The sequence below is a fragment of the Blennius ocellaris genome (genome assembly GCF_963422515.1).
Source record: "Blennius ocellaris genome assembly, chromosome: 2".
NCBI lineage: Eukaryota > Metazoa > Chordata > Actinopteri > Blenniiformes > Blenniidae > Blennius > Blennius ocellaris.
Window position 1 is genome coordinate 28,850,226 of NC_137651.1, and position 24,191 is coordinate 28,874,416.

General features: G+C 45.3%; 1 protein-coding gene across 1 annotated transcript in view; it reads right to left on the reverse strand.

Annotated features, from left to right (window-relative positions):
• Positions 1–237: 237 nt before the first annotated feature.
• The window catches only part of pitpnm3 (PITPNM family member 3), a 68,005-nt gene continuing 44,051 nt past the window's right edge, over positions 238–24,191 (reverse strand). Inside the window, exons 9-17 of the mRNA XM_080512943.1 lie at positions 13,949–14,104; positions 11,176–11,324; positions 6,440–6,556; positions 2,576–2,692; positions 2,341–2,489; positions 2,056–2,205; positions 1,185–1,368; positions 979–1,107; positions 238–832 (exon numbers count right to left, since the gene is read on the reverse strand). Of these exons, the coding sequence (XP_080369069.1) occupies positions 512–832; positions 979–1,107; positions 1,185–1,368; positions 2,056–2,205; positions 2,341–2,489; positions 2,576–2,692; positions 6,440–6,556; positions 11,176–11,324; positions 13,949–14,104 (1,472 nt within the window). The 3' untranslated portion in view covers positions 238–511. The remainder of the gene's footprint in view (positions 833–978; positions 1,108–1,184; positions 1,369–2,055; positions 2,206–2,340; positions 2,490–2,575; positions 2,693–6,439; positions 6,557–11,175; positions 11,325–13,948; positions 14,105–24,191) is intronic.

Below are 24,191 nucleotides of genomic sequence, written 5' to 3' on the forward strand. Positions count from 1 at the left end.
GTCCAAACTGTGTTTTATAAAAATGACTAACAAGAGAAACAAGAGTAAACACCAATAACATCAAAAAATATTGACCGAGGTCTAAACAGGGACGTTAAAATAGACGGGACACTCGACGTGCGTTCGTTAATTCGCTTTGTTTGAGTGTGCTGGCATCAGAAGTCCTCTGCTTTCTATACCTTCTACAAAGGATTGTGTTTTATCGACTGGAAAAATGAGCAAGACAGTAATTACAGGAGTGCACTGAGAGCAGCACACAGCTTTGGAGCTGAAGTAATAAGCTGCACAATGGACATGATGAAAGCCTCCGATAAGCCATCTGTTTCAATCTCCAAGTTCAAATCAGATTTCTATTCTTTTTTTCTTACATTTTCTTTGATCCACACCAGTGTGAGTGCTTCCTGAGTACCACGTATTAAAACAGTGATCTTTCACCTTGGCCCTGAACACCAAGACGCCTCGGCTCTCCTTCTCCGTCTCCTCCTGCGAGCCCCGGACCTCCTCCTCGACGTCAGGGAGTCGTGTCTCCACGATGCATGGAGGCCCGTCCCCATACGCCCGGGCCCCCGGCCCCTCCCCCCCCGTGGTCCTTGTCCGACTCGGGCTGGCTCTGGGCCCGCTCGGGTTTGGGGTTGGGCGTGCACGGCGGGTCCGGCTGCTGCACCGACATGGTCCTGCGCAGGTGGGTGCGCTTGCAGAGGAAGTCGGGTTTGGCCGAGAGGCCAAAAGAGCCTTTTCTCAGGACCATGCGGACCGAGGAGGACTTCTTCGGTCTGGCCCTGTGCCCAAACTGAAGCGTGGAGAGGTGCGCCGCGTAGCCTTCGCTCAGGAACTGCAACACAGTGGGAGGGCACGGAAATCAGACACAGGCAAGAAGACTCAATTGAATTGAGGAAAGTGAAGAGGATAACGTGCATTGCATCATAAAACAGACACAAATACAACAAAGTGCCCCCTAAGAAACACAACTCTTACTACCTGGCATTGATTCTGGTACTTTTTCGAAGGTCTGCCGACGATGTAGATCTGCGCCGGGCTGAGGCCCAGCATGTTATAGACGGAGATGTCCTTCATGGAGCCATAAGCGGAGTTGATCTTAATGTGACACTGTCAAAGGGCAAAAGCAATATTCGGTCACACGCGAGGCAGCACAACCCGCGGCCGTACTGCCGCCGGCGTCTCACCTCCTGTATGAGGTTCCTGAGGAAGATGGTCTTCTGCCGCAGGGGGTCGTGAACCAGGCCCTCCGAGAAGAAGATCATCCCGTGGGGAAAATTGTGCTGCGAGAGCCAAGACACCACACGCTGCTTCTGCATGTCGGGGCGGCCCGTGATGTAGATGATGAGATATCCCAGGTCCTGCCAATGCCTGCGTGTCAACGCATCACATCAAACACACATCAGAGAGTCTCAGCGGCCTTATCGGGAAGACGACACGCTGCAAGGCTTCAAAGTGCTCACAGGAGAGGATGGCCATTGTTCTGAACTTGTTCTCGTCTCCGGAGAAATGTATCGATGCATGCAAAAACCAGTATTTGTTTCCACATAGCCTTTTTATTGAGATAGACTCCATCACTGTTACCACTGACAGAGTGGACAAAACACATCCCACCATTTAAAAAGTGAAGGAAAGCTTACAGATGTCACACATCTGCACTGAGCTTAGCAATGGCCGCGCATGTGATGTAATGGTTCTTGGATTCACACATAATCGGGGGGTTTTATACTCGGCCTCGTTACGTTTTTCATCTGTTCACATTCACGGACAATAAAAAAAGCACCTGCTGCCGCGCACGAGGTAAAGACTGCTTTAAAGTCCCTGCTGCCTTCATGCATCACCTTCAACTGCAGCACTTATTACATCACATTAGTGTTACAGTATTTTCAGTTCAACGGTCTTAATCTCTGCAGTGCATTCGATTCCAAAAACGTGTTTTTAACGAGGTGCAGGTTAAGTTTTACCCTCAAGTCAGCCCTTCGTGGCCACCTCTGGCTTCTTTACAAACTGCAGCTGGAGCAGACTGAGAAAGGCAGTGAGAGACGGCGAGCCAGTCACCTGACGACGTCCACGGCTCCGGGTCGGACCTTGGGGTCACTGCCCATGATCGACACGCTGGCGGCGAAGGAGCCGTCGATGCTGAAAACCACACACTCCATGCCCCACGGCAACACGGTCAGGTAGGCCTCTGCACTGGTTTGATCGCCCCTGAGGGCATCAAAAAAGAGAGGGAGAGAGAGATTTGACGACGAACGAAACTCGGCACCTCGTCGTTCCTTTTGCTCCGCCCTCACACACAATACGAAGCACTGATAAACAACGGAATCCAAAAATGCCGCTTACTTGACCACCATCTTGATCGGATACACTCCCAGTCCCAGTTTTTTGCTCTTGGGGACGGTGTACATGACTCTGCCGTTGCTGTTGGTGACTTCGGTGTCAAAGTGCACCCAGCGGCCGGACTGGGGCTGCGTCATCAGCAGGACGTCCACCTGAGAGGGACAGGCCTGCTTCAGCTCTCACAGCTCACCCACTTCCTCTGCACCAATAGATCAAAAGTGTTGCTTCCGCCCGTCACCTTCTCTCCGGTCAGGGTCACCATGTCCAGGGGTCCGTACATGAATCGACCCACCAGGGTCTGCGGCCCGTCCTCTGTGGCGATGACGTCGTTCACCCGGTGGTTGGACGTGACGTTCTGCAGGTCAAGACATGAAGCCAAACAACATCCGTCACTCACGACACCATTATCAGCTGTCTGAAGGGATAATGGTGTGGCGTGTCAGCAGCCGCAGGTGGACTGGAGGACGCGCTTAAAAATGCCAATGAAATCCACCTTTCAGATTTAAACGCAGTCACGGCCACACGCGCAATAACTAAGTATTTGTTCTTTCACGGGTGACCTTTCAACACTGCTCCAGTGCTTTGTGGGTAGATAGAGCAGTGTTTGTCAACCTTTTTTGAGCCAAGGCACACTTTTTTGTTTGGAAAAATCTGGAGGCACACCACCACCCGAAAATGTTAAAATGTGAAACTCTGTAGCCTCTATTAACAATATAAAGTCATTCTCATGAAAGTTTTATCAACAGGAATCAAATACAGAAAAAAAGTATTCCCCAATTTCTCATTTTTATTGTGACTCACTCAATGTGAAACCTGGACCTGATGGATGAAGAGCTGAGATCCTGGTTCACATTCTTCCTTTTCAAAAACTTCTCCATCACTGTCACTGACACAGTACTTTGATACAAGATGGTAGCAGGAGGTGGAGATTAACCACACTGACGTCTGTCACTTTACATTTCACCGGCAGAGTTCTGTGCTGCCATCTAGTGGCGAAGAGTATTTATACATGATTACTTTGCAACACTCTGTCGGCTGTGAGAGCAAATGATTTTTAGAAAAAAATGTGAAATTGGATAATTTCCCACGGCTCACCTGACGAGATCTCGCGGAAACACCAGTGTGCCGCGGCACAGTGGCTGAAAAACACTGAGATAGATCACCATTGATCTATCTCAGTGCTGGCCTTCAGCTTCAAGAAAGTCCACTAATAGTTTCATACTGACGTTCATTTGTCCCTTAAGCTTTTGTCAACAGAGAAACCATTTACAGTCAGTTTATGTACACAGCTCTGCTTTTCTGTTCATTCGCACAATGACACTTATTCAAAGAAACAAATGTGTGCAGGATATTCAAACGAGCTGCAAACTGACAAACATGGACATCCAGGAGCAGTTTGTTCCAACGAAGGAGCCACCGTTTAAACACAAATCATTACATTAGAGAGCAAAGTCCCATTATGTTGATCATTCCTGGTTAAAATTGATGTAAAAATAATAAAGTTCTATTAACACCCGCTTTATTCAATTAAACAACTTACTTGAGCTGACTTGAATTTGTTTGTTTTTTTACACTGTGTAATTGCGCACATATTTTATTTAACTGTTATATAATCCTTAAGAAGCCACAATGATAAAGAAAGTCGTTTTTTGTGTGTCTTTGACCAATACCAGCATCCACACACAGACAAAACATCCGGGATATTACACTCGCAAACACATAAGACGTTGATGAAACTTGTCAAAGTACAATTTAGGACGATACACACTCCAACTGCAGTTTTTTTGTTACATTTGAGGTTTTCCGGCAGGAGCATCACACGATTCAGTTCCGTGCAGATTCCATGAAGGCTAAACTCACATTAAATGCTGTTGACTTGTTATTTTGCTGAGAATGTGACGTGACCAAGTTGATCCGGCTGTACGGATCAGAATGTAAACATCCAACAAGACTGAAATATCGTGCGTCACTGCGACCCATTAGGGAAAACATCCCAAACAGCAAATTATTTCTATTAGCTGCTCGATTTCTCTTGGCTTCAAACGACACGACTGCATCCGTCCTCACGTGACCCATGAGACGTGCAGAAAGAGGGAAAGAGGGAAAGAGGAAAAGCCTCTGAAGCGCTTTATGTGCTGCATTTTTCATGTTTTCAGTGTCCAGACAAATAAGCGCTGGGATCCGAGTGCGAAGAGCGCTAACTTCCCACTAAAACCTCTTGCTCGGACTCTCTTCCTACACTAATCCCTCCATCTCTCCTGACCGACATGCTTGCATTTTAATAGCGTATTATGAGCACACTAATGTATAATTCACAGGCTCAGTTGTGCACCAGCATGACAGAAATGTAAATTTTTTTTCCCCACCAACTTCTCTGCCATTTCTGTAACCTTCACTTTATCCAGCGAGCCGGCCGACGTGCAGCTTTTGCTTTTTGAAACGTTCAGACTCGTCCAAATGTTGTCGCTCCCCAGAGATTCACTGGTACTTCCCATCTCTGGTTCACCACTGAGAGAAAAATGTGCGCGGCAATCTGAGTTTACGGGTAAACAAAGAGCAACAATAATAAATGTTACTTGTTTATGGCTGATGTGTTTTATCTGGATTGAGAGGATGAGATTTGTTTACCTAGAAATGCCGTGTTGTTTACCGACAACACTCGCGGATGGATCACGGGGCTCCTGAACTAATATGAGTGTCAACGTGGCCGGCCATGTTGTTGTTGTTGTATTTTTGGCGTTTCCGCCACACAAGCTAATGATAATTGATTTAAAGGATGTGACATCTAACCAGGAAGTCCAGCGTTTCCAGCTGCTATCCCGCAGTGGCTTTGTCAACGCCTAATTGCTTGTCAGTGCGACGTCTCGCTTACTGACGCGACGACAAGCCTGTAAACACAGAATAATGGATTATTCAGGAGATCGCAGCTTGTGGCCTCGTGACCGCACATTTTCTTGACACACCTCAGCGGGAGCTCTCACACGTGGAAAAAAAAGAAAATCAAAAAGACACAACCCAAACAAGCAGCGTGTCTGCAAGTGTCAACATGGACCACGAGGCCGGAGATGTTGGCGAGCGAGACGCCCACCTGTGCAAAGAGAAGCAGGAAGAAACCCCCCCCCCCCCCAAAAAAAAAAAAACAGCGTCTGCACGAGCAGCACCTCTCCAGCTGCGACGACGACGGCGGCCTCTTCACCGAAGCCGCCAGACGTGGCAATTAAGACTCCGGGACGCTCTGAATGGCGCCGCTCGGCAGCGGATGCGCCGGCTGTGCCCAGAGGGAATCAGCACGGCGCCGCTTTAAGTCCCCCCCCATTCTGAATGCTATTAAATTCAACTTCTTTCAAGCACCAACACCAGAAACACATCACGATAGTCCGGGCGAGGCGGACCTCTAAGTGAAACATGAAAGTGTTTCCATGGTACTCCGGTTATACGATTCTATTTTTATGCCGCTGAAAAGCAAGCGGTCGCTAAATCGCTATCTTTAGAAAGCGAATTGCAATGTGGCCTTGATTGTTCTGCTCGAGGGCTCAAAGGCATCGAGAACTTGCCCGCGTCGTGCCGCCTCAGCGCTTCAAGGTGAACGTGTGGGAATGTTGTCAGACCGCGAGGCGTTCGTGCACGCTTACAACAGCCGAGCCGCATAAGTCGAGCGGTTAATAATAGCTGTGCTTTTATTCTTTTATTCTCGGCAAATGCAAAGGCCACCGCCGCATAAGCGACGTTTCCCTGACGCTGGGGCAGCATTAAGTATCGTCCACGAGGCACTTTGTGCAGCGAGGGGGAGAGCAGAGATGTGACGAGAGAAGTTTTACTGTTTAGTGGTTTGCAGCTTCCAGACCACTAAATAAACCCTGAACTGACCTCCCACTGGACAGTCTGAATCCTCTGCCGCCTGCTCTCCTCACAGCTATTTTTTTTGTGCTGGGCAGACGTAAAGCAGGCTGCTTTACCGTTTTCATAATATCTGAGGCAAAGTCCTTGGTTTAGATATTCGTGGAGCTCACAAGTTGGACGGCTAGAGCCGCTAAACATTAACCACGTGTTCAAATTTCTGGCCGTCGTGTGAAAAGGCGAGGTACGGTGAATAAATCATTACCCTTAGTTTGACATGGGTCCTCCTCCGGAGCCATTTCTCACGTGGGCTGGAAGGAGAGAAGGGAGCCGAGTCCAGGTTGTCTGATTCCTGGGTCTTCACGCAGTCACAGCGCATGAGCTGCCAACGAACACACAAGAGACACACACACAGGAGAGACGGGGTGTTAAACGGACAACCCCATTCCCTCTCATAAGCACATCGAGGCCGTGAAGAACCAGCGATAATCACACGGGAGGTTTGTTATCTGACGGCTTCGAACTGAAGTGAAGACGATAAAACACACTTTCAATTGATCGCATTTGACACGAGAGCAGCAGAAACCAGGACCTCATCCAGGGTCTGATCAACTCAGCGTGGGTCTACATCCTCCCATTGTGAAGACTTTGAATGAAGTCGTTTATGTACAAAAGGTCCATTTTCAAAGTTATGCTTGATTGAGAAAAATGGTTCAGTGTCTGATTTCAGACAGTGAAATAAGTTGTAATCTGTGTCACTGCTAACGCTCGTTATATAGTGTGTGTGTGTACATGAAAGTTAATAGCTTAAGTTAGTACTTCTTTACATATGATTGGATTGAGCTTGTAAAATAGGCTTTATGTGAATAACGCGCATGAGAAGCATGCTGAAAAAAAACCCAAAACACCCAACTGTCAATGCAATGCTGGTTACGATCTCAAAAACTAAGTTACATTAAATGAAGACCTCTTTCACAACAAGTGAAACTGAATATAACGACCTTGGTGAAGCTATTTTACCCGCTGAGCACCGGCAGTAAGTCAGCTGGGAGAAGTTAATGCAGGTAGATTTTATTATACTGAAAACCAACAGTTGTACTTTCACGACCTTGAACTGGCGGTAATAATCTCCGAGTGGAATCATCAAATAGCTTGCTAATAGTACAGCGAAGGGCTAAAAGGGCCGTTTGCGCATGAAGCAGCTTTTTCCCACGGCCGACGCTGGGCTACAGGAGGCTGGGGCCGATCCACGCCGACTGGGCGGAGGACGGCCACGATCTGGACGAGCTGGCGGGAGAGACAAACAGTCCCACACAGACATGTCCCCATGTCCACATCAGACTCTCTCTGGACTGTGAGGAGAAAACAGAAAAAAAGCCATGCAGGTACAGGAGAGACATCGTAAAGTGCAGAGCGGCTCTGCTCGGACAGTCCACATGTTCAGGGCTGAAAGACGTGTCAATGTCCCACTGAATCTCAACCTGTGGGGTTTATTAGCTTCCTCACGACATCTTTTACTTCGACGAGAGTCGTTTTCACCTCTGTCGCCACACTGCAAGAACATCCCCGGAAATGGGAGTTGGCGGTGGTGTGTGCTGACACTTACACCGAGAAGAGTTTTTTTGTGCAATTTGCATTTCTTCATCACTGACATCATCGTCATCATCATTACTATCATTAACGATCCAACGAGAAATCATTGTGAGGGCAGATGGTGGTACTGATATCGCCAGGCCTTGTGGTTTGTTTCCAGCTCCAGAGCTGGAAGAACACAGTCAGTGTGCACAGCGATTGTGTTGACGTCTCGCCTCATGGTAAAGACACAGAGATGACTGGAGGACGTAACACATTTGCATTCCTGTAAAACACCAACCGGCCGTGAAAAGACTCGGCTCGACTCATTTTTTTTGCTGATTCCTCTTTAGCATTTATTCGTCAAGCATGTTGAAAGTGCAGAATCCGCCTTGTTCGGCTTTTGGTTCATATCAAACATGCGAGAGGAATTCAGGCGAGCATGTGATGAAAGCTGAACGCCGCCTCATAAGATGAAGTGTGTCCCGGATGTTGTTTTGTGACCTTGCTGTGTTTTATAAGCGACTGCGCGATCGACTGCCGTGGCCGTCACTCTTCAAGGCTGAGTCAAGGTAAGGAAAAGGCCTTCGTCTCGCGTCCGGGACGTGACGAAAAATAACAATACAGGACTCTTTCGAGGCCCTGTAACTGGAATGAGTAGACTTTAAATCCTCTAACGAGGATCCATTGGAGGGCAAGTCTGGTGCCAGCAGCCGCGGTAATTCCAGCTCCAATAGCGTATCTTAAAGTTGCTGCAGTTAAAAGCTCGTCGTCGTCGACGGGAGCGGCAAAAGCTCGCTTGATCTTGATTTTCAGTATGAATACAGCCCGTGAAAGCGGGGCCTCACCATCCTTCTGACTGTTTGGTGTTTTAAGCAGGAGGTGTCAGAAACGTGTCCGGCTCGTGGCGGCCAGGCGTTCCTAGCGACGTCGCTTTTTGATCCTTCGATGTCGCCTCTTCCTCTCATTGTGAAGCAGAATTAAACCAAGCGCTGGATTGTTCGCCCACTAATAGGGAACGTGAGCTGGGATTAGACCGTCGTGAGACAGGTTAGTTTTACGATCGAACCCTACTGACGATGTGTTGCAACGACACATCATCAGTAGGGTTCGACCGTCCAGGTTCGATCGTCTTCCCACCGCATCGTTTCGGCGCAAGTTTCCCGTTCTCCCTCTTGCAGGATGGCGAGCTGCGAAGCAGCTCCTGGCCGGCTGCCAGACTCCGACTGGAAGCATATTGGCGTGCAGAAGGGACCTCGCACCGAATCAGCCGCGTCTTTCACCGAGCGACGTGTCGTTTGAGAAGCAAAAGGGACTTCAGGAAGCAGCACCAGCTGCTCCGCAAGAAAACTGGCGAAAACACATCAAATAGAAGAGGCACGTTTTGCTGCTTCACACACAGACGGCTGCCTGGAACAGTCAGGAAATGTGCGACACTTTAAAAATCACATTTTCTGCCAAACGAGCTGGCTGATTGACGCGTCCCGGACGCAGACGGAAGCCGCCGTCGTCACGCTGCCTTTCAGCGAAGGAGAAAACAACATTCAGAGTCGTGACGCTGAAAGAATCTGCAAAAATCACTCCGGCCTCAGCGTTTCATCAACCCGTGCACATTTAAAAAGGTAAAGACGACAAACATCTGATATTCTTAAACTGGATCTAAATGTGATGAGCTTTCCGATTTTATTTCATTTGATCCAATCCTTTTTTTTTTTTTTTTTTAAAGCACCTTAAATTATCTTTGAATTTCAATCTATTACATATTATATCAACAAATCGTCCTTGTCTTTCCAAAAAGTCTTCTTCTCTTATTACCAGTGAAAGAGAAAGAGAATATTCAGTGGATTCCACTTTCAAACCGGGTTGAGTGCCATTGTTTTGTTGGGTTATTCAGTATATTGCAGTATGACCATGTTCACTTCATTCACTGAACTTAAAAGTTGTATTAATAAAACCCGATGAAAAAAAACGCACCACCCACTTTGCCCTGGGAGGAATTACTGAAATTAAGTCCCAATCAGAAAGCTCTTATATCCCGGGTATATAGCGATCTCATGTCGCTCAGTAACAAACCTCTACTCAGAGCCAGGGTTGCATAGGAAAAAGAATTAAATGTCGTTTTCACTGATGACTGGTGGGCTAAGGCAATCGATAGAATGAGCTCTACGTCATCCTGTGCTCGCCTCGGGCTCATACAGTTTAAGGTATTCCATAGGATCCACTTTTCAAAAGTCAAATTCTCAGAAATATACCCCGACGTAAACGACAGGTGCAATCGCTGTGGCTGTGCCCCTGCTGACCACAGTCGTATGTTTTGTTTCTGTTCAAAACTGAACAATTTTTGGAGTTTTGTATTCAAAACACTGTCCGACGTCCTGCAGCTCAACCTCCTGCCACGTCATTCCACAGCCATTTTTTCTAAAGTTACTTCCCGATGCCTAAGTAACAACTCTGTCCGTTTGACATCCATGCTTCTCCTTTCAAGGTTTGTATTAATGTCTACATGTAACGTATTGGGCCGGCATTCTCTATTCTGAGGTTGAACACTCATGTACTTTTCTTTTTTTAACACTGTTTCTTATTTTTTAAATGCATTTGTCATTTTCATTTGTCCAAGGATGTTGTTTGCGGGGTGGGGAGGGTGGGGCTGTTTATAAATGTTCAATAAAAACCATTTGTGGAAAAAATAAATAAATAAATAACGCAAAAGGAACGCTGGACCCACTGAGGATTAGTGTAAAACACACACAATATTTCTCAAAGCACCTCATTAAATCTACAAATGACCACGAAGCTAAACGGGCGACACTTTACGGGATTTGACAGATTCAGTATTATTGAGTTGGAATCCATTTTTCTTTGTGCCAAAAACCATGAAATGAGGCAAAGACAACTGTGGATGATTGCTCCAACATGAAACACGATTGCATATTTGCAGCAGGACACGGTTTTTCCTCACCAAGCGTCACGTGTAAACGTGGTGAAGAAGCCAACGCACGTTTCTAAAACAAGTTCCAAGACGTCAGAAAGATGGAGGTTATTAGCATTAAGCGCTGATCGGACAACCGCCCACTGTGAATCTGAGCTCCTTAAACATCCGAGTTCCTGTTTTTGTTATGACGCAGGTTGAACTACTTCAGCACAAACATGTCCGTGGACGACGCGGCTGCTTGTTCCTCTGCTTATTTGGGCTTTTCGGTGCAGAATGTGCTTTTTAAAATCGAGCCAGTAAACAAGCCACTGCAATCCTCTGTTGCTTCCAGCATTACCGAAGCTCTCACATTCAAAACAATTTGTTCCCCACAACACAGCTTTCTCGTGTCGTGGATTCACCTTCGGCTCAGGTGTGGGAGCAGCTCTCACACATCTCATTACAAAACACGCCGATGCTAATTCAACCAGGACGGCCGGGACGGCCGGCTCTCATACCTGTCGGAGGACAAAAGCTGCCACGTCGGTGGACTCCCAGTAGGAGGCGTGGAAAAGGTGCGGCAGGGCCACGGTGGGAAACGTGGTCAGCACGTCGGGGCAGTAAAGAGCGAAGTCCAGCCTCTTGGAGCCCCACCAGCTGCCTGAAACTGAAACACAGGACGGACCGTCTCGACTTTACACGAGCGCTTTACTTCTTTAGTTTGTGTCCTGCTGTTTTTGCTCTTGCTGTCGTTGTTGTGATTGTTTTGCTTTTCGCTCTGTTGTTGCTCAGGCTGGTTTAATCTCATGGCAGTTGGAAAATATTTGGATCACTGTGATTACCGTATTAAAAAAAAAAAAGAAAAGAAATATAAGTAACAAGGGTATTGTATGTATCTCCCCACCAAGTCTCTGTCTTTCCTCTCCTCTATCCTCTCCTCTCCCCTCCCATCTATCCTCTCCTCTCCTCTATCCTCTCCTCTCCCCTCCCATCTATCCTCTCCTCTCCTCTATCCTCTCCTCTCCTCTATCCTCTCCTCTATCCTCCCCTCTCCTCTATCCTCTATCCTTTTCTCTCTATCCTCTCCGCTATCCTCATATCCTCTCCTCTATCCTCTCCTCTCCTCTATCCTTCTCTCTATCCTCATATCCTCTCCTCTCCTCTAACCTCTATCCTTTTCTCTCTATCCTCTCCTCTCCTCTATCCTTCTCTCTATCCTCATATCCTCACCTCTATCCTCTCCTCTCCTCTATCCTCACCTCTATCCTCTCCTCTCCTCTCCTCTCCTCTATACTCATATCCTCACCTCTATCCTCTCCTCTCCTCTATCCTCACCTCTCCTCTCCTCTCCTCTATCCTCACCTCTATCCTCACCTCTCCTCTATCCTCTCCTCTCCTCTATCCTTCTCTCTATCCTCTCCTCTATCCTCATACCCTCTCTTCTATCCTTCTCTCTATCCTCTCCTCTCCTCTATCCTCTCCTCTAGGTTTCTTCCTGTTTGAGGGAGTTTTTTCTTTCCAGTCGCAAACAAGCCTGCTTGCTCATGTGGATTTGTTTGGCTTCTCTGTTTTCTCTATAAAAGCACATTGGAATGACTGTAATGTATTTAGAATTTTTATTTTTTATTTTTTTTTAATAAAAAAATAAAAAAATAAAATGTAGAAATTGCCCAAAAATGTTTTTAAAAAGTTGGCCAATTCCTGCTCAGGTATTTTGTGTTTTTTGTAAAAATGTACACGAGCTCGATGTGTAGGTCGGTCTATAATAATAATAATAAAACCATAAAACACCCACAAGTGTCCCAAAGTTGGTCTAACAAGTAAATTCTTGTTACTTTCTGGTTTTAATTCTGGATTTCCTGCTGCTGCCTCACATGACTGCTGCTTCTACGACCGAGACAAGCTGGTTATTTAGTCACGTTGTTCCTGAATCAACAACTGTTATGTTGAGGTAATCTGCAGCGAGCAGATTGAGCACAGGCTCTTACACATGTCTTTTAAGAGGGATCTGTAAAATTGACATAAAAGAATAAACAAAACGTGTCAACAGTAAATTTATCACTATATACACGTTGGCTCATCTGCAGCTGTTGTATTTAGATCCGTCTGCTGTTGTTTATTTCTCTTACATTTTAAGACATATTGTTGATGATTACATTCCGTTTGTGTCATTGAAACTTCAACATTTCTTCCTACTAGTTTCTGGCATTTTATTTAAATTTCTCTAATGTGAAGGTTTACAATGCGCCACCATATTAGTTATGGATCAGTTACATTACAAAGGTTTCTACAGAAGCAAAACTGTGCCATCAGATTCTGAATTCGAATTTCTAACTCTGAATTTTTTTACCATCAAAATCAGACTTTGAATTTCAAAAGCTGTCGAATTTCAAGTACGTATCTTTTTTTGCTTCTGGTTTTTTTTTCAACATCTAAAAACATTCAGTGTGTAAAAATTCAATGTGTCTAAAAAGTCAGCTGCAAAAAAATTCAGCTGTAAAAAAATTCAACCGCAAAAGAAAATTCAGCAAAAATCAGAAGCAAAATCAGAAGCAAAAAAAGATACGTACTTGAAATTCGACAGCTTTTAAAATTCAAAGTCTGATTTTGATGGTAAAAAAATTCAGAGTTAGGAATTCGAATTCAGAATCTGATGGCACAGTTTTACTTCCATAGGTTTCTTAATACTATTTAATTAGGAGGGAAATTAAAAACATTTCCCAAGAAACTAACTTTTATAATAATAGACAGGAGAAAAGAAAAGTTCAGTAGTTTAAGATACCAACAGTAGAAAATCTGTGGTCCAAATATTGATATTTCCAACTTCCTTTGCTTCTGACTGGGTTGTGACACATTTTTTTGGTTCTGCTTTCAAAGTCAAGTCAAAGTCAGCTTTATTGTCAAGTGTGCGAATATGCATGACTGCATATGCATTGAAAATTTAAAAATATATACACCATATTTCACATATTTCACACAGATTTATGATTTGCAAGTGATAAACAACAAGTCCAGACAACAATGTGAATTATAAGCATCAACCTTTGAGGCTTAAAACATGTTGATTGCTGCAGAAACACGATAAAACCCTGAACAGCAATTTAGTCGCTTTTGAACACTTGACTATGATAGTGTTCCTTTCACTAAACGGATTACATTTGAACAAACTTGAGAAAATCTGGTGTTTTATGACGCTTCCCCCCGCTCAGGAAACGTAAAGCCGTGAAAATTCTCAAGTCAAATCCGTCTGCGGGAGACGAATGTGAGAAATGAAGGCTTTGGCCCACGTACTGTTAGCGATGGCGTTTCCCAGCCTGCCCATGGAGCAGTTGGACGTTTCGCTGTCCACGCTGGTCACGCTGCCTCTGCGGCCGCCGTCCTCCGCCCGGCATCCTTCAGGCTGCTCGCCGGCCAGAAACACATCGGGCTGACTCTGGATGCTCTCGCCTGGGGGGCCGGGAAGAGGGGGGGAAAGGACGAGGACGAATGGAGAGAAGAAGAAGAAGAAGATCACACAACAAACGGTGGGACCAAATGCTTGAATCAATGCTGTAATTCGCCCTGATGAGCTTCTCCCTGTTTATCGACTCGCAAGCATGAGAACCGAGTTCTGCGCCAACGGGTGCTCTTCATGGGACTAAATCCATTTATTGGTTTTGTATTTGATATTGCCTTTGAATGCCTGAGAGACAGTTTCCCACATGGAGTCCAACAAGTGGAACAATTCATCATTGCGGTTTCCTCACTCCCACCACGCGTCTTTTTTCCTCTCTGTTCCTGGATAATACTGCAGAATAGGAAAATGTGTTTTCCCCGAGGAGCGAGCTGCAGACTCCGTGGCTCTACTCGCTATTATTCTCCGTGGGAAGCATATTTCATCAATAATTCACTCATTGGACGGGAAAGTATCTGCCTGCTCAGTTCAGTATGACCCATTCGTCTGAATCCTCACATCTCGAGTACGAAAGGTGACCTGCGCTGAATGTAATTTGGCCTCTGCCTCAGTGTTGTCTGACATAGCTGAGTAACAGGATGCTGAAGAATCAGAATCAGAATCAGAAGCTTTATTGTCATTGTACAGGTACAACGGAATTGCATAGAAAGTTTTGGGGAAAGAAGGACAACATGAGGTGAGGAGAGGAGGGAAAAAAGGCAGATTGCAGACTGTGCTCTAAGGAGACAGTCTGTAACTGGGGGAAAAAACCACCTCAGGCACGTTTAGCATCAACACAGACAGGTTACAACATATTTCTCGAGACAGCACTTGGGATATGTGAAGGGTAGTTTAGCAGCCGCCGCTAGGAGGAGGTGTTTCAGGCGCGCAGCCATAGACTCCGCCCACAGCCTCTGCTGGGGGTTGGGGTAGGGTGCGCAGCAAAGGTGGTGAAAGGTGCTGGTGAAATTCCAGTGGGTCAAAATGTCCGGGAGGGGGAGGAGGGGAGGAAGACCTGGGTGTCTGGGAGTCCGAATTGTAGATTAGGTTTGTTTTCGTTCAGGCGCTTCAGCTTCATCTGTCGACCTCGAGTGTCTCTGGTCTCCAACGCTGCTCCGATTGTGGCAAGATTTTAGCTTCCCAACCGAGTTCGAATATCTGCCAAGATCGATCCAATTTCGCGTAAACGTTCAAGAGTCGTTCTCTTGAGTTCGTTTATCACATGAGCCTGAGCGTTCAAAGCTCGCCACAGTCCTTCAGTGACGATAGGCAGCCTTCCCAATGCGGCTGCCAGCGTCTTCTCAACTTTGCGATAGATCAGAAAGCCGCCAGCCCCAATCAGCAGCATACCTGCTGTCATGAATCCCAATATGTAGAGGTCCTCCACATCCTCCATGGAAAGAATGGCCAAACACAGGGACCTCCAGGAATCCAGCATGTATCCGGCTGCAAACGTCCCATCGGGACATGCGGGCTCTCCTTTGCCCGATCTTCGTGTCGTAAAAATCTGGTCGATCGCATTGAGAGACCAGCTGATCAATTCCATGGTCTGAAGAGAGTCTGTAAATAGATCAGACACAAGACAGTACAGTACAGGACGGGAGCAGCAATCGGGGAGGGCGAGGGGGAGAGAAGAGAGAAGCGTCCGCCTTCGCTGAGAGCCAGAAGAAGAAGAACAAAGACAGCCTATACCCCCCCCCCAAACTTAAAATACTTTTTCAATCAAGGTCAGGAGTAGTGCTCATCATCCTGTTATCTTGCCCCAGTATTTTTCTCTGGCTCTATTATGAAACCGGGCAACGGGCTCGACTCGACACCTCAACGAGCGTTTGACTCCACACTTTCCCTTCGGCGTGCTCGAGATAGGAGGCCGACTCCGGCGGTGAGGCGCTCCGCGCTCCGCCAAGTCCTCGGAAAGGGACGTGATCTACACATCTGTATGTTTGTCCCAAGCCAGCGGAGATCCAACACACAAGGAGACTCCACTCCTGTGTAATGTTGTTTGCTCGCTCTCCATTTGCTGCCACGCCCTTCACTGCCGCCGTGGGTGATGGAGATGGAGTGGCGGGTGGAGGGGGGCCCCGACGAGGGGGATGCTGGGGCAGAATTAATACATGCGCGTGTGTGTGTGTGTGTGTGTGTGTGTGTGTGTGTGTGTGTGTGTGTGTGTGTGTGTGTGTGTGTGGAGCTCCCAGATCGAGGAACAAGCACCAGCCTGCTTTGAAAGTAAGTGAATCATCCGACCCGGAATAACCGGCGCGGGTCATGAAGCAGCCGGTTATTGGGAGGCTCTCCGCCGACTGCCGGGGCGGTTATAGACGAGCTGTCAGCCGCAGCCACACGTTGCCTGTTTGGTGCGCGACAGACCAGCCGCCGCAGCGGAAGACAGATTAACTGCCACTCTCCCCGGGCGTGAGGGAGAATCAGCTGTGGTTCATAAATCCCCGCGGTGAAGGCGGGGAACAATTAACATTTAGACTGCGAAGAGATGGAGATGACGATGATGGTGTCTGACACGTACTCTGTACACATCAAGGTTGTCAGGCTGGATATCAGCTTTTATAATGCCCTGGGTCTGTTTGTCAGTCAGAGGGGGCTTTTTTTTTTAATATATGTAAATAAAGCATAGAAATAGATTGCTTGCTTGGTTTGACTTGATCTTGCTCAGGATGAGAAAAAAAAAGAAAAAAATGCATCTGATTAATTAACTCAGCACTTTGTCTTTTCTGTGCACTCGGATCACGTCGGATCATATCAATGTTTTCATGGACAAATTATGAATTATCGGTTGAAAGTCCATGAAACATAAATTCTGAAAGATTTAAAAAAGGTGTGTCCACATGTCCTCGTCAGTAAAGGAAAAGCATTATTAAATGAGCAGTGTGTGTTTAGTTATATCAGAGTGCATCACTTCATAATGTGCTGAACTTTGTGAAAAAGCTTGAGGAGTTGGGAGCTGCCCAAAAAAATCTAAAGTTAGTGGCAACCCACAAACGATAGGAGTATTAATACAATACTCTATAATACTGCAATATATTGTGGTATTTGGTATTTTGACGTATGTGGCGAATATTCAGCCTTTGTATTGCTAGTTATTCACTCACTTTAATATATTAAAACAAAACAAATGTAGCCATTTCAATCACTTTTAAATATAGCTATGATTTATTTACTTTATTTGCTTATATGTACGGATTGAAATACGGCGTTTCGCCCAGGATGAGATATGCTCGTATCTTAGTCTGAAAACACAGGATTTCTCCATCCAACATGAAAAAAAAAAGCTGATCTAATCTAATTCTCGTGAAAAAAGTCGAATGTTTTGTGTGTAAAATGAGTTTTCACATCTGCCGAGGATCGAGCCACTGAACGTAACTGGAATGACGTCGACGAGTTGCTCTGATCGCTGCTAAAGCCGTCGTCTCCTTCGTAATGTTTATTGTCTGAACTCCTCAGCCGTAAGTAAAACCTTATTTCCTCAAACAAATACCATTATCTTCTCCCAATCGGGACCCGATCGGTTCGATAAAGTCTCTATCTGAAACTATGGCGTTGAAGTGAGGATTTTTTTGTTCGTTTTAAATCAATTCAGTGAGAGAAAATATCTTAATTTTATTAACAATGCCAACCTTTATAACTTCATGTTATAAAAACCCTTGTACTAAATGACTATAATGGTGATGAATGGCTGCAGGGACTTATTCTAACTTATACATTTACATAATTTGGAAATTAAAGAAAATCCAGAGTGTTGTATCTATAAAAATACATTTTTTAAAAATGGTATTTGCAATTTAACATGAAACTGAAGGCCTGTGGTGAACAAGCAGCCAGCAACTGTGTCATTTAATGTCGTGTTGAGTTTAGTTTTTATTTTGCAAGAGCATATTATATAAATTGAAATATGTTCAGAAAGGTTCTTTGGCCTAAATTGTCTTTTTTTTTTTTTTCAGTTTGGGCGGTTTTACGTCGGGAAATGGTTTTTGGTTGCACTGTTCATAAACAGAAAAAGAATCGTGATAAAGTCGTGATTTTTTTAAAAGTGAAACCAGAGAGCGACACATTCACAGAACCAACACAGGAAACACACATATTACAGAAATGACAGTCCAAACATGCTAAAACTGTGTTTTGTTTTCAGCTGGCGCAACCAAAACTCTGTTATGCATTTACAAATCTGATTACACACAAACTCTGCACACACACTGACGTTCGTCCGATTCATAAAAAGGCAGGTTACGTCTGCGTGACAGCAAAGTATGAACGTGTGGTGGAGTGAGCCTCCAAGAGGAAATCACGTCTTCTGACACTTTTAAAAGGCAAATTGCAATCAGTGGGGAATATATTTACATATTTATCTTTGTTGTTTTGCTTAATGCGTGACAGAGGTGCCTCAACTAAATAATGACAAATTGTTTTCAAAGAAATGTACTTACCGGGCGCATAATATATTCCTACTCGATCAAAGGGACACTTATTATCAGCCTCCTACAGATAAAACCAGCCGTTTGAGGGTGAGTGCGACGCTGACGTAGCCCCGGGTTTTTAATGACCTCAGCTCCCGTGACGGAGAGTATTCACACCATTTCAGTAAATAGAGTTGGGGGGGGGGGGGGTGCATGAGGTTGGATCTCCGGCAGCTGAAGGAGCCGGCTGGAGCTCCTGCAGTCAGGAAGCGGGTGACAGATGTTTTCCGTGATGAATCTTAGCTTGGCAAAGATCCTCTTCTTACCGGCCTCCAGGGACGAGCTCCACGACAGAGCTGGCCTTTTTAAACAGTAGTTTTAATCACCATGCCGGAGGGGGGGGGGGGGTAATTTATCACACTCTGTAGTAAAAATAGTGGGGATACTTACAAAAAATATATTTCTCAGCATTATTGATTTGAAGGATTGGATTTTTAAAGTATATTTAACACATTTGGAAGGATTATTAAGTGTATTTGACACAAAAACAGGACATATATCAAGATATTTGACACAATAATAAGCCGTAAAGTTAAAGCGCCGCTTCAAAGACAACGGCTTTGACTGATGCGTTCAGGTGCTCGTTAACGTGTCGAAAGCTGCTTTGTGACAATTTAAAGAGCTGAGGCGCTTTTTCTTTTCCCCCAGCATTATTGATATCAGGGCCATAAAGCATATTTGTTTTTGTCATGTTTTCCTCCTCTGAACTGCCGTGAGATCGATCGCGGTCGCCGCCATCTTGGAAGTTCTGCGCTCTCCTATTGGACCAGCGGCTTACATGTGACTCAAACGCAGCACGCATAACAACAAAATCCGTACACCGGTAAAGAAAATACCAAAATTTAAACACCGGTTTTAAAAACAAAAAAAACAAAAAAAAAACCTCCAGGATTACAAACGGAGAACTTTTGACATCGAGCTCAGGACTAATGTATCTTTATAAACGGGGTAAAGACATTGTTGTGTCCCGATGTCGGAACGGGACCACGCCGCTTCGTAGTTGATCGCTTTGAGTGATGCGTTCAGGTGCATCACGTAAGAGGACCTTCTGACATATTAACGAGCCGCGGGGCTCCTTCAGCAGCAACGTCACAAGATAAACATGATTAAAATATGACAGACAGTCTTTAGAGAGCTGGAACGTCACGTGTGCAATGAAGAGATTTCTTCACGAGAGCGAAAAGCCATATGATGTCATACTAAATATATATATGGAAATATACTAGACCAGGGGCCGGCAACCCGCGGCTCTTTCATCCCTCCACTGTGGTTCCTTGAGCCTCTGTCCCACTGCAGTTCATCCCGGAGCAGGGTGGTATGGGAGGTAAGGCAAAGGGTGGTATGGGAGATAAGGCAAAGCGCACCCAGAGCCAATTGCGTTGCGTTGTTGATAGCTGCTATGCATTATGGGAGTTTCTGTTTGTCGTGTTTTAAATGTAATTATTGGGGGTTATGTTAGTGTAGGTATTACTTGTGTTGTGTTGTGTTTTTGTTGCTTAGTTCATGTAGTTTTGTTTATTAGTTGTAAGTTGTCAACCAGCAGTGAAGAAGGCTTTGTGTGTCGTGTCCTCCTGGCATGGTCTGCCTGTGGGACTGTCAAAATAAAAGACTGATGTGTCGTGTCCTCCTGGCATGGTCTGCCTGTGGGACTGTCAAAATAAAAGACTGATGTGTAGTGTCCTCCTGGCATGGTCTGCCTGTGGGACTGTCAAAATAAAAGACTGATGTGTAGTGTCCTCCTGGCATGGTTTGCCTGTGGGATTGTCAAAATAAAATGTGTGCGGCTCTTTGGGTGTTGTGTTCGGTGGGAAACGGGACCAAATGGCTCTTTAGGCATTAAAGGTTGCCGACCCCTGAACTAGATATATGGAACTGAAAATAAAATATCAATTAGAAATAATGTGTATAACTACATCGTGCGTCGGTGCATCGTGAAACGTTCTCCGTGGACGAGTCGCCGTAGGAGCAAGCTTGGACTGAACACAACTGGATCCGGGGGAAGTAGAGGAATTCACAGGACAAACTCCCGTGAGACCTTGTCGTGTCTCCTGAAGAGACGGACACGTCCAGCGTGTTCGGTGACACTGTACTGCTCAAGCAAAAACAAGACGTTTATGACGTGCCTCACAAACAACACACCCTCCTCGTCGGTCTGCGGCGCCAGACAGACGGCGAATCTCCACATTTCAAGATGCTTCATTACTCAAAATGCGGCTCCGTCTCGAGGCACTGCCTTTGCATAACAGCGCCTGCAGCGACGGAGGTGACTTCTACTCTCTCAGAGGAGGCACGCTCACACACTCTGCACGCGTCCAGACAGTCGCACACTCGGAAAAAAAATCTGTCGTCATTAATGAGCCCTGGCCTGAAACCTCTCCGAGGAGTCTTGGTTTCTCTCGGTCGCTGGAACGTTTGCACGGCTCTGTCTTACTTTCACTGCACAATGAACAAAGGGAGGAGCAGAGAAACAGAGAGAGAGAGAGAGGGGGGGGGGGGGGGGGGGCAGAGGACAGCGTCAAAGCAAAAGACAAGCCTCCATGGCGCCAAAGACAGAGGAGGAGAAGAGCGATCAGACAACAGGGTCTGTAAATATTCGAAGGATGGGGGGGGGGTTACAGTCTTCAGCGGACACAACCACTGCTTGTGGGAGAAGAAGAGCGGGGATGCCATTCTCCTCTGCCTCCTTCTCTTCATCGTTTTTAATGCCGAGACGATAAAACTCAACTCCCGTACAAGTGACTGAATGAGACAATATCACCTCTCACACCAGTGCAGTTAAATCTGAACTCACAGGGAAAAACAAACATTTAGATAGAAGTCAAGATGACAAAGTAAGTCTATCTATCTATCTATCTATCTATCTATATATATGTATATATGTATATATCTATATCTATCTATCTAGACATTGTTGTCCATAGGCAATAAATGACATTTGTGGAGAGGTGCTATGGATTATGGGATGGAATCCTTTCACGAATAAAAACGACAGTAAATCTGCACAAGTAATATTTTTCCTCTGGTCCTGCATTTTATTCTGCATATATCATATCATATCATCGTTACATTACGTTTCACTCAAGTTGTGAATGTGAAGCTTTTAGCTTTCATAAAATACATCCTTTTTTTTTTTTTTGCAATTTATTTATTCATCTTTTATCTGACATCCTTTCATTTTTACCCACCCCGTCCTTGTCGCCAACAAATAGCAGATGCAATGCAAACACAGATATATGCATCACTATATTCTCCCACCCTGCAGAACAGATCCGGCGTGTGTCGACAGCTGCTCTGTGTTTGCATGGCGACTGCATGTGTGACAATATATGCACTTTTAAAGTCCTAGTGAAATGTAAAACACTACTTTGCAAAAAACGATAGTTGGGGTACTACTTCTAAGGTTCCTCCGACTCTGCCCCACCACTGTTGTCGCATAACAAAGTTATTTGAATTTTGAATCTCCAGCCGAGGAAGTCGGGGGGATCCTTCTTCGTGGGCGTGACGTCAAGAGTTGTGCAGATCTCCATCTGTTGTGTTTATATCGGCTTGTTTCCCTCTTAAATATTGAAGTTTTTACAGTGTTTTGAAGTTATAGTCGGTGTTTTATGAGCCTTGATGAAAGATTGAGCCTGGAAGAGACCGAGAGAGGAGAAAAGGAGCCGCTAGCGGCTAGCGGGAGCCGCTAGCTTGGGCGGCTCGTAGACGATCGAGTGATTCCTGGACTCATCTTCGGTGATTCCACTCAGTCAGAAAAGCTCTTGGACGTGTTGGATCCAGGAAGCCGGTCGTTCTGCCAAAAGTCAGGAGCCTCAAAGCCTCAAAGGTGAAAACTGGCGGCTGCTGAGGCGAGGAGACGAGGACGAATGGAGGACGAAGCGTCTTCTGCTTCCTCAAACATGTTCCAGACGGGGTCACCGATGGCAGAACGACCTTCTGTGTCTTCTTCATCAATCACTGGGTTTGAAATGATGATGATGGTGATGAAATATGGTTAAATTCAGCCTCTTCGTGGTCAAAACTCTGATCCTCCATAATGTAAACACAACTTGGGCGTGTGCACAACTCCTGACGTCACTCTATTATTGTCAGAAGCTCCGCCCAGCAGAGGAAATAGCGCCGTTTATCGGCTATTTTCTCGCAGATTGCCGTGTTTTAACATTTTACCCTTGGACCAGTTAGAATAAAAAATGTCCCTAGAAGCGACAGCCAGAGTGTTTTGGAGGTCGAATTTTCATTTCACTAGGACTTTAAATGCTCACGTCCTGACTGTTGAATCCTCATTGTTATAAACATTATTATTGTCAATATTACTGTTGATATCAACAAGGACAACATTAGTGTTGGGACTGATATTGATGACTCACTATTACGGCACATGATTCATTATTGCGTTTAGCTTTGCAAGTTTTAATATTAAGTCTTTTTTTAACAGATACCGTCCTCATTAACATCCTGATACTGGAACTGTACTGAACCAACCTTTCCTTCTATGTATTAATTATATGTCAATCTGTCATTTCTCCAATGACAAACGGGCAAAAAAAAAAAATGCAATAATAAGTCTATAATTTGGGGGGTAAAAACTCCAGATAAGAGAAAATAAAATATAGACCACCTATCAATCATAGCAGATTACCAATGTGGGGAGGAAGAGAGTCACACAGCTGATCACAGCTGTAAAACGACTTCAAAATGATGGAAGATGATTGCACTGCGGCCTTGAAATGTCTTCCAAACAAAAAAAAAAAAAAGAAAAGAGAGAGAGAGAGTTTTAACTGAGCACATTCCTCTCAATCGATCGTCTCGCTCCCGCACTTCAACGCTCACTAGTATTGTTATTATCCAATGATCTCATGAAGGCGACAAGAGAAACACATCTCCCCTCTTTACATTGAAACACAATTAGCCAAGTAATAAACACCGATCAAATTACTGTAATTCCATGCGCTCGTCCTTTCTTGGCTGATGATATTTCCCTCTGGAACCAAAGCTGGAAATCAATAAGCTCGTGCTCTCCATATGAGCAGCATTCATCATGACAAAAGCGCCACTCCTGACGGTGTTGATGTCAAACTCATACCCACTGGAGCTTAATTTGGTTGGCTCCCCGCGCCTTCATAACGACCGATTACCATATTACAAAGCAGGAAGCGGCTGCCGCGTCTCCTCTGCGTGCGACTCTCTCCGCACCTGTCTGCGCTTTGCAATTTAACACGTCATTTGACAGTAGGCAAGCTTGATCAATACGACCCATAATTATAATCTGCTGGAGCGGCAAGCCTGTGCTGTGTGTGTGTGTGTGTGTGTGTGTGTGTGTGTGTGTGTGTGTGTGTGTGTGTACGCAGTGTTGACATGTTGACAGCACCAAATAGACAAAGTACACTACAAATATATATATATATATATATATATTTTTTTTTTTTAAGTCAATTTACTGTTAAATGTTGATGAGTATCAAACGAGGCACATCCCTTCCTGAACTTTTCACCCTTTGTTGAATCTTCCTTTCACAATAAAGCTGCCCCACTGGCCCAGACCGCGTCATTAACACGTCATTTCCACAGATTTTTAAGAGGCGAGAATGAACGTTTTGGTGCGTCCCTCCTGGACATTGCGTGGAGGTCCAAACTAGACG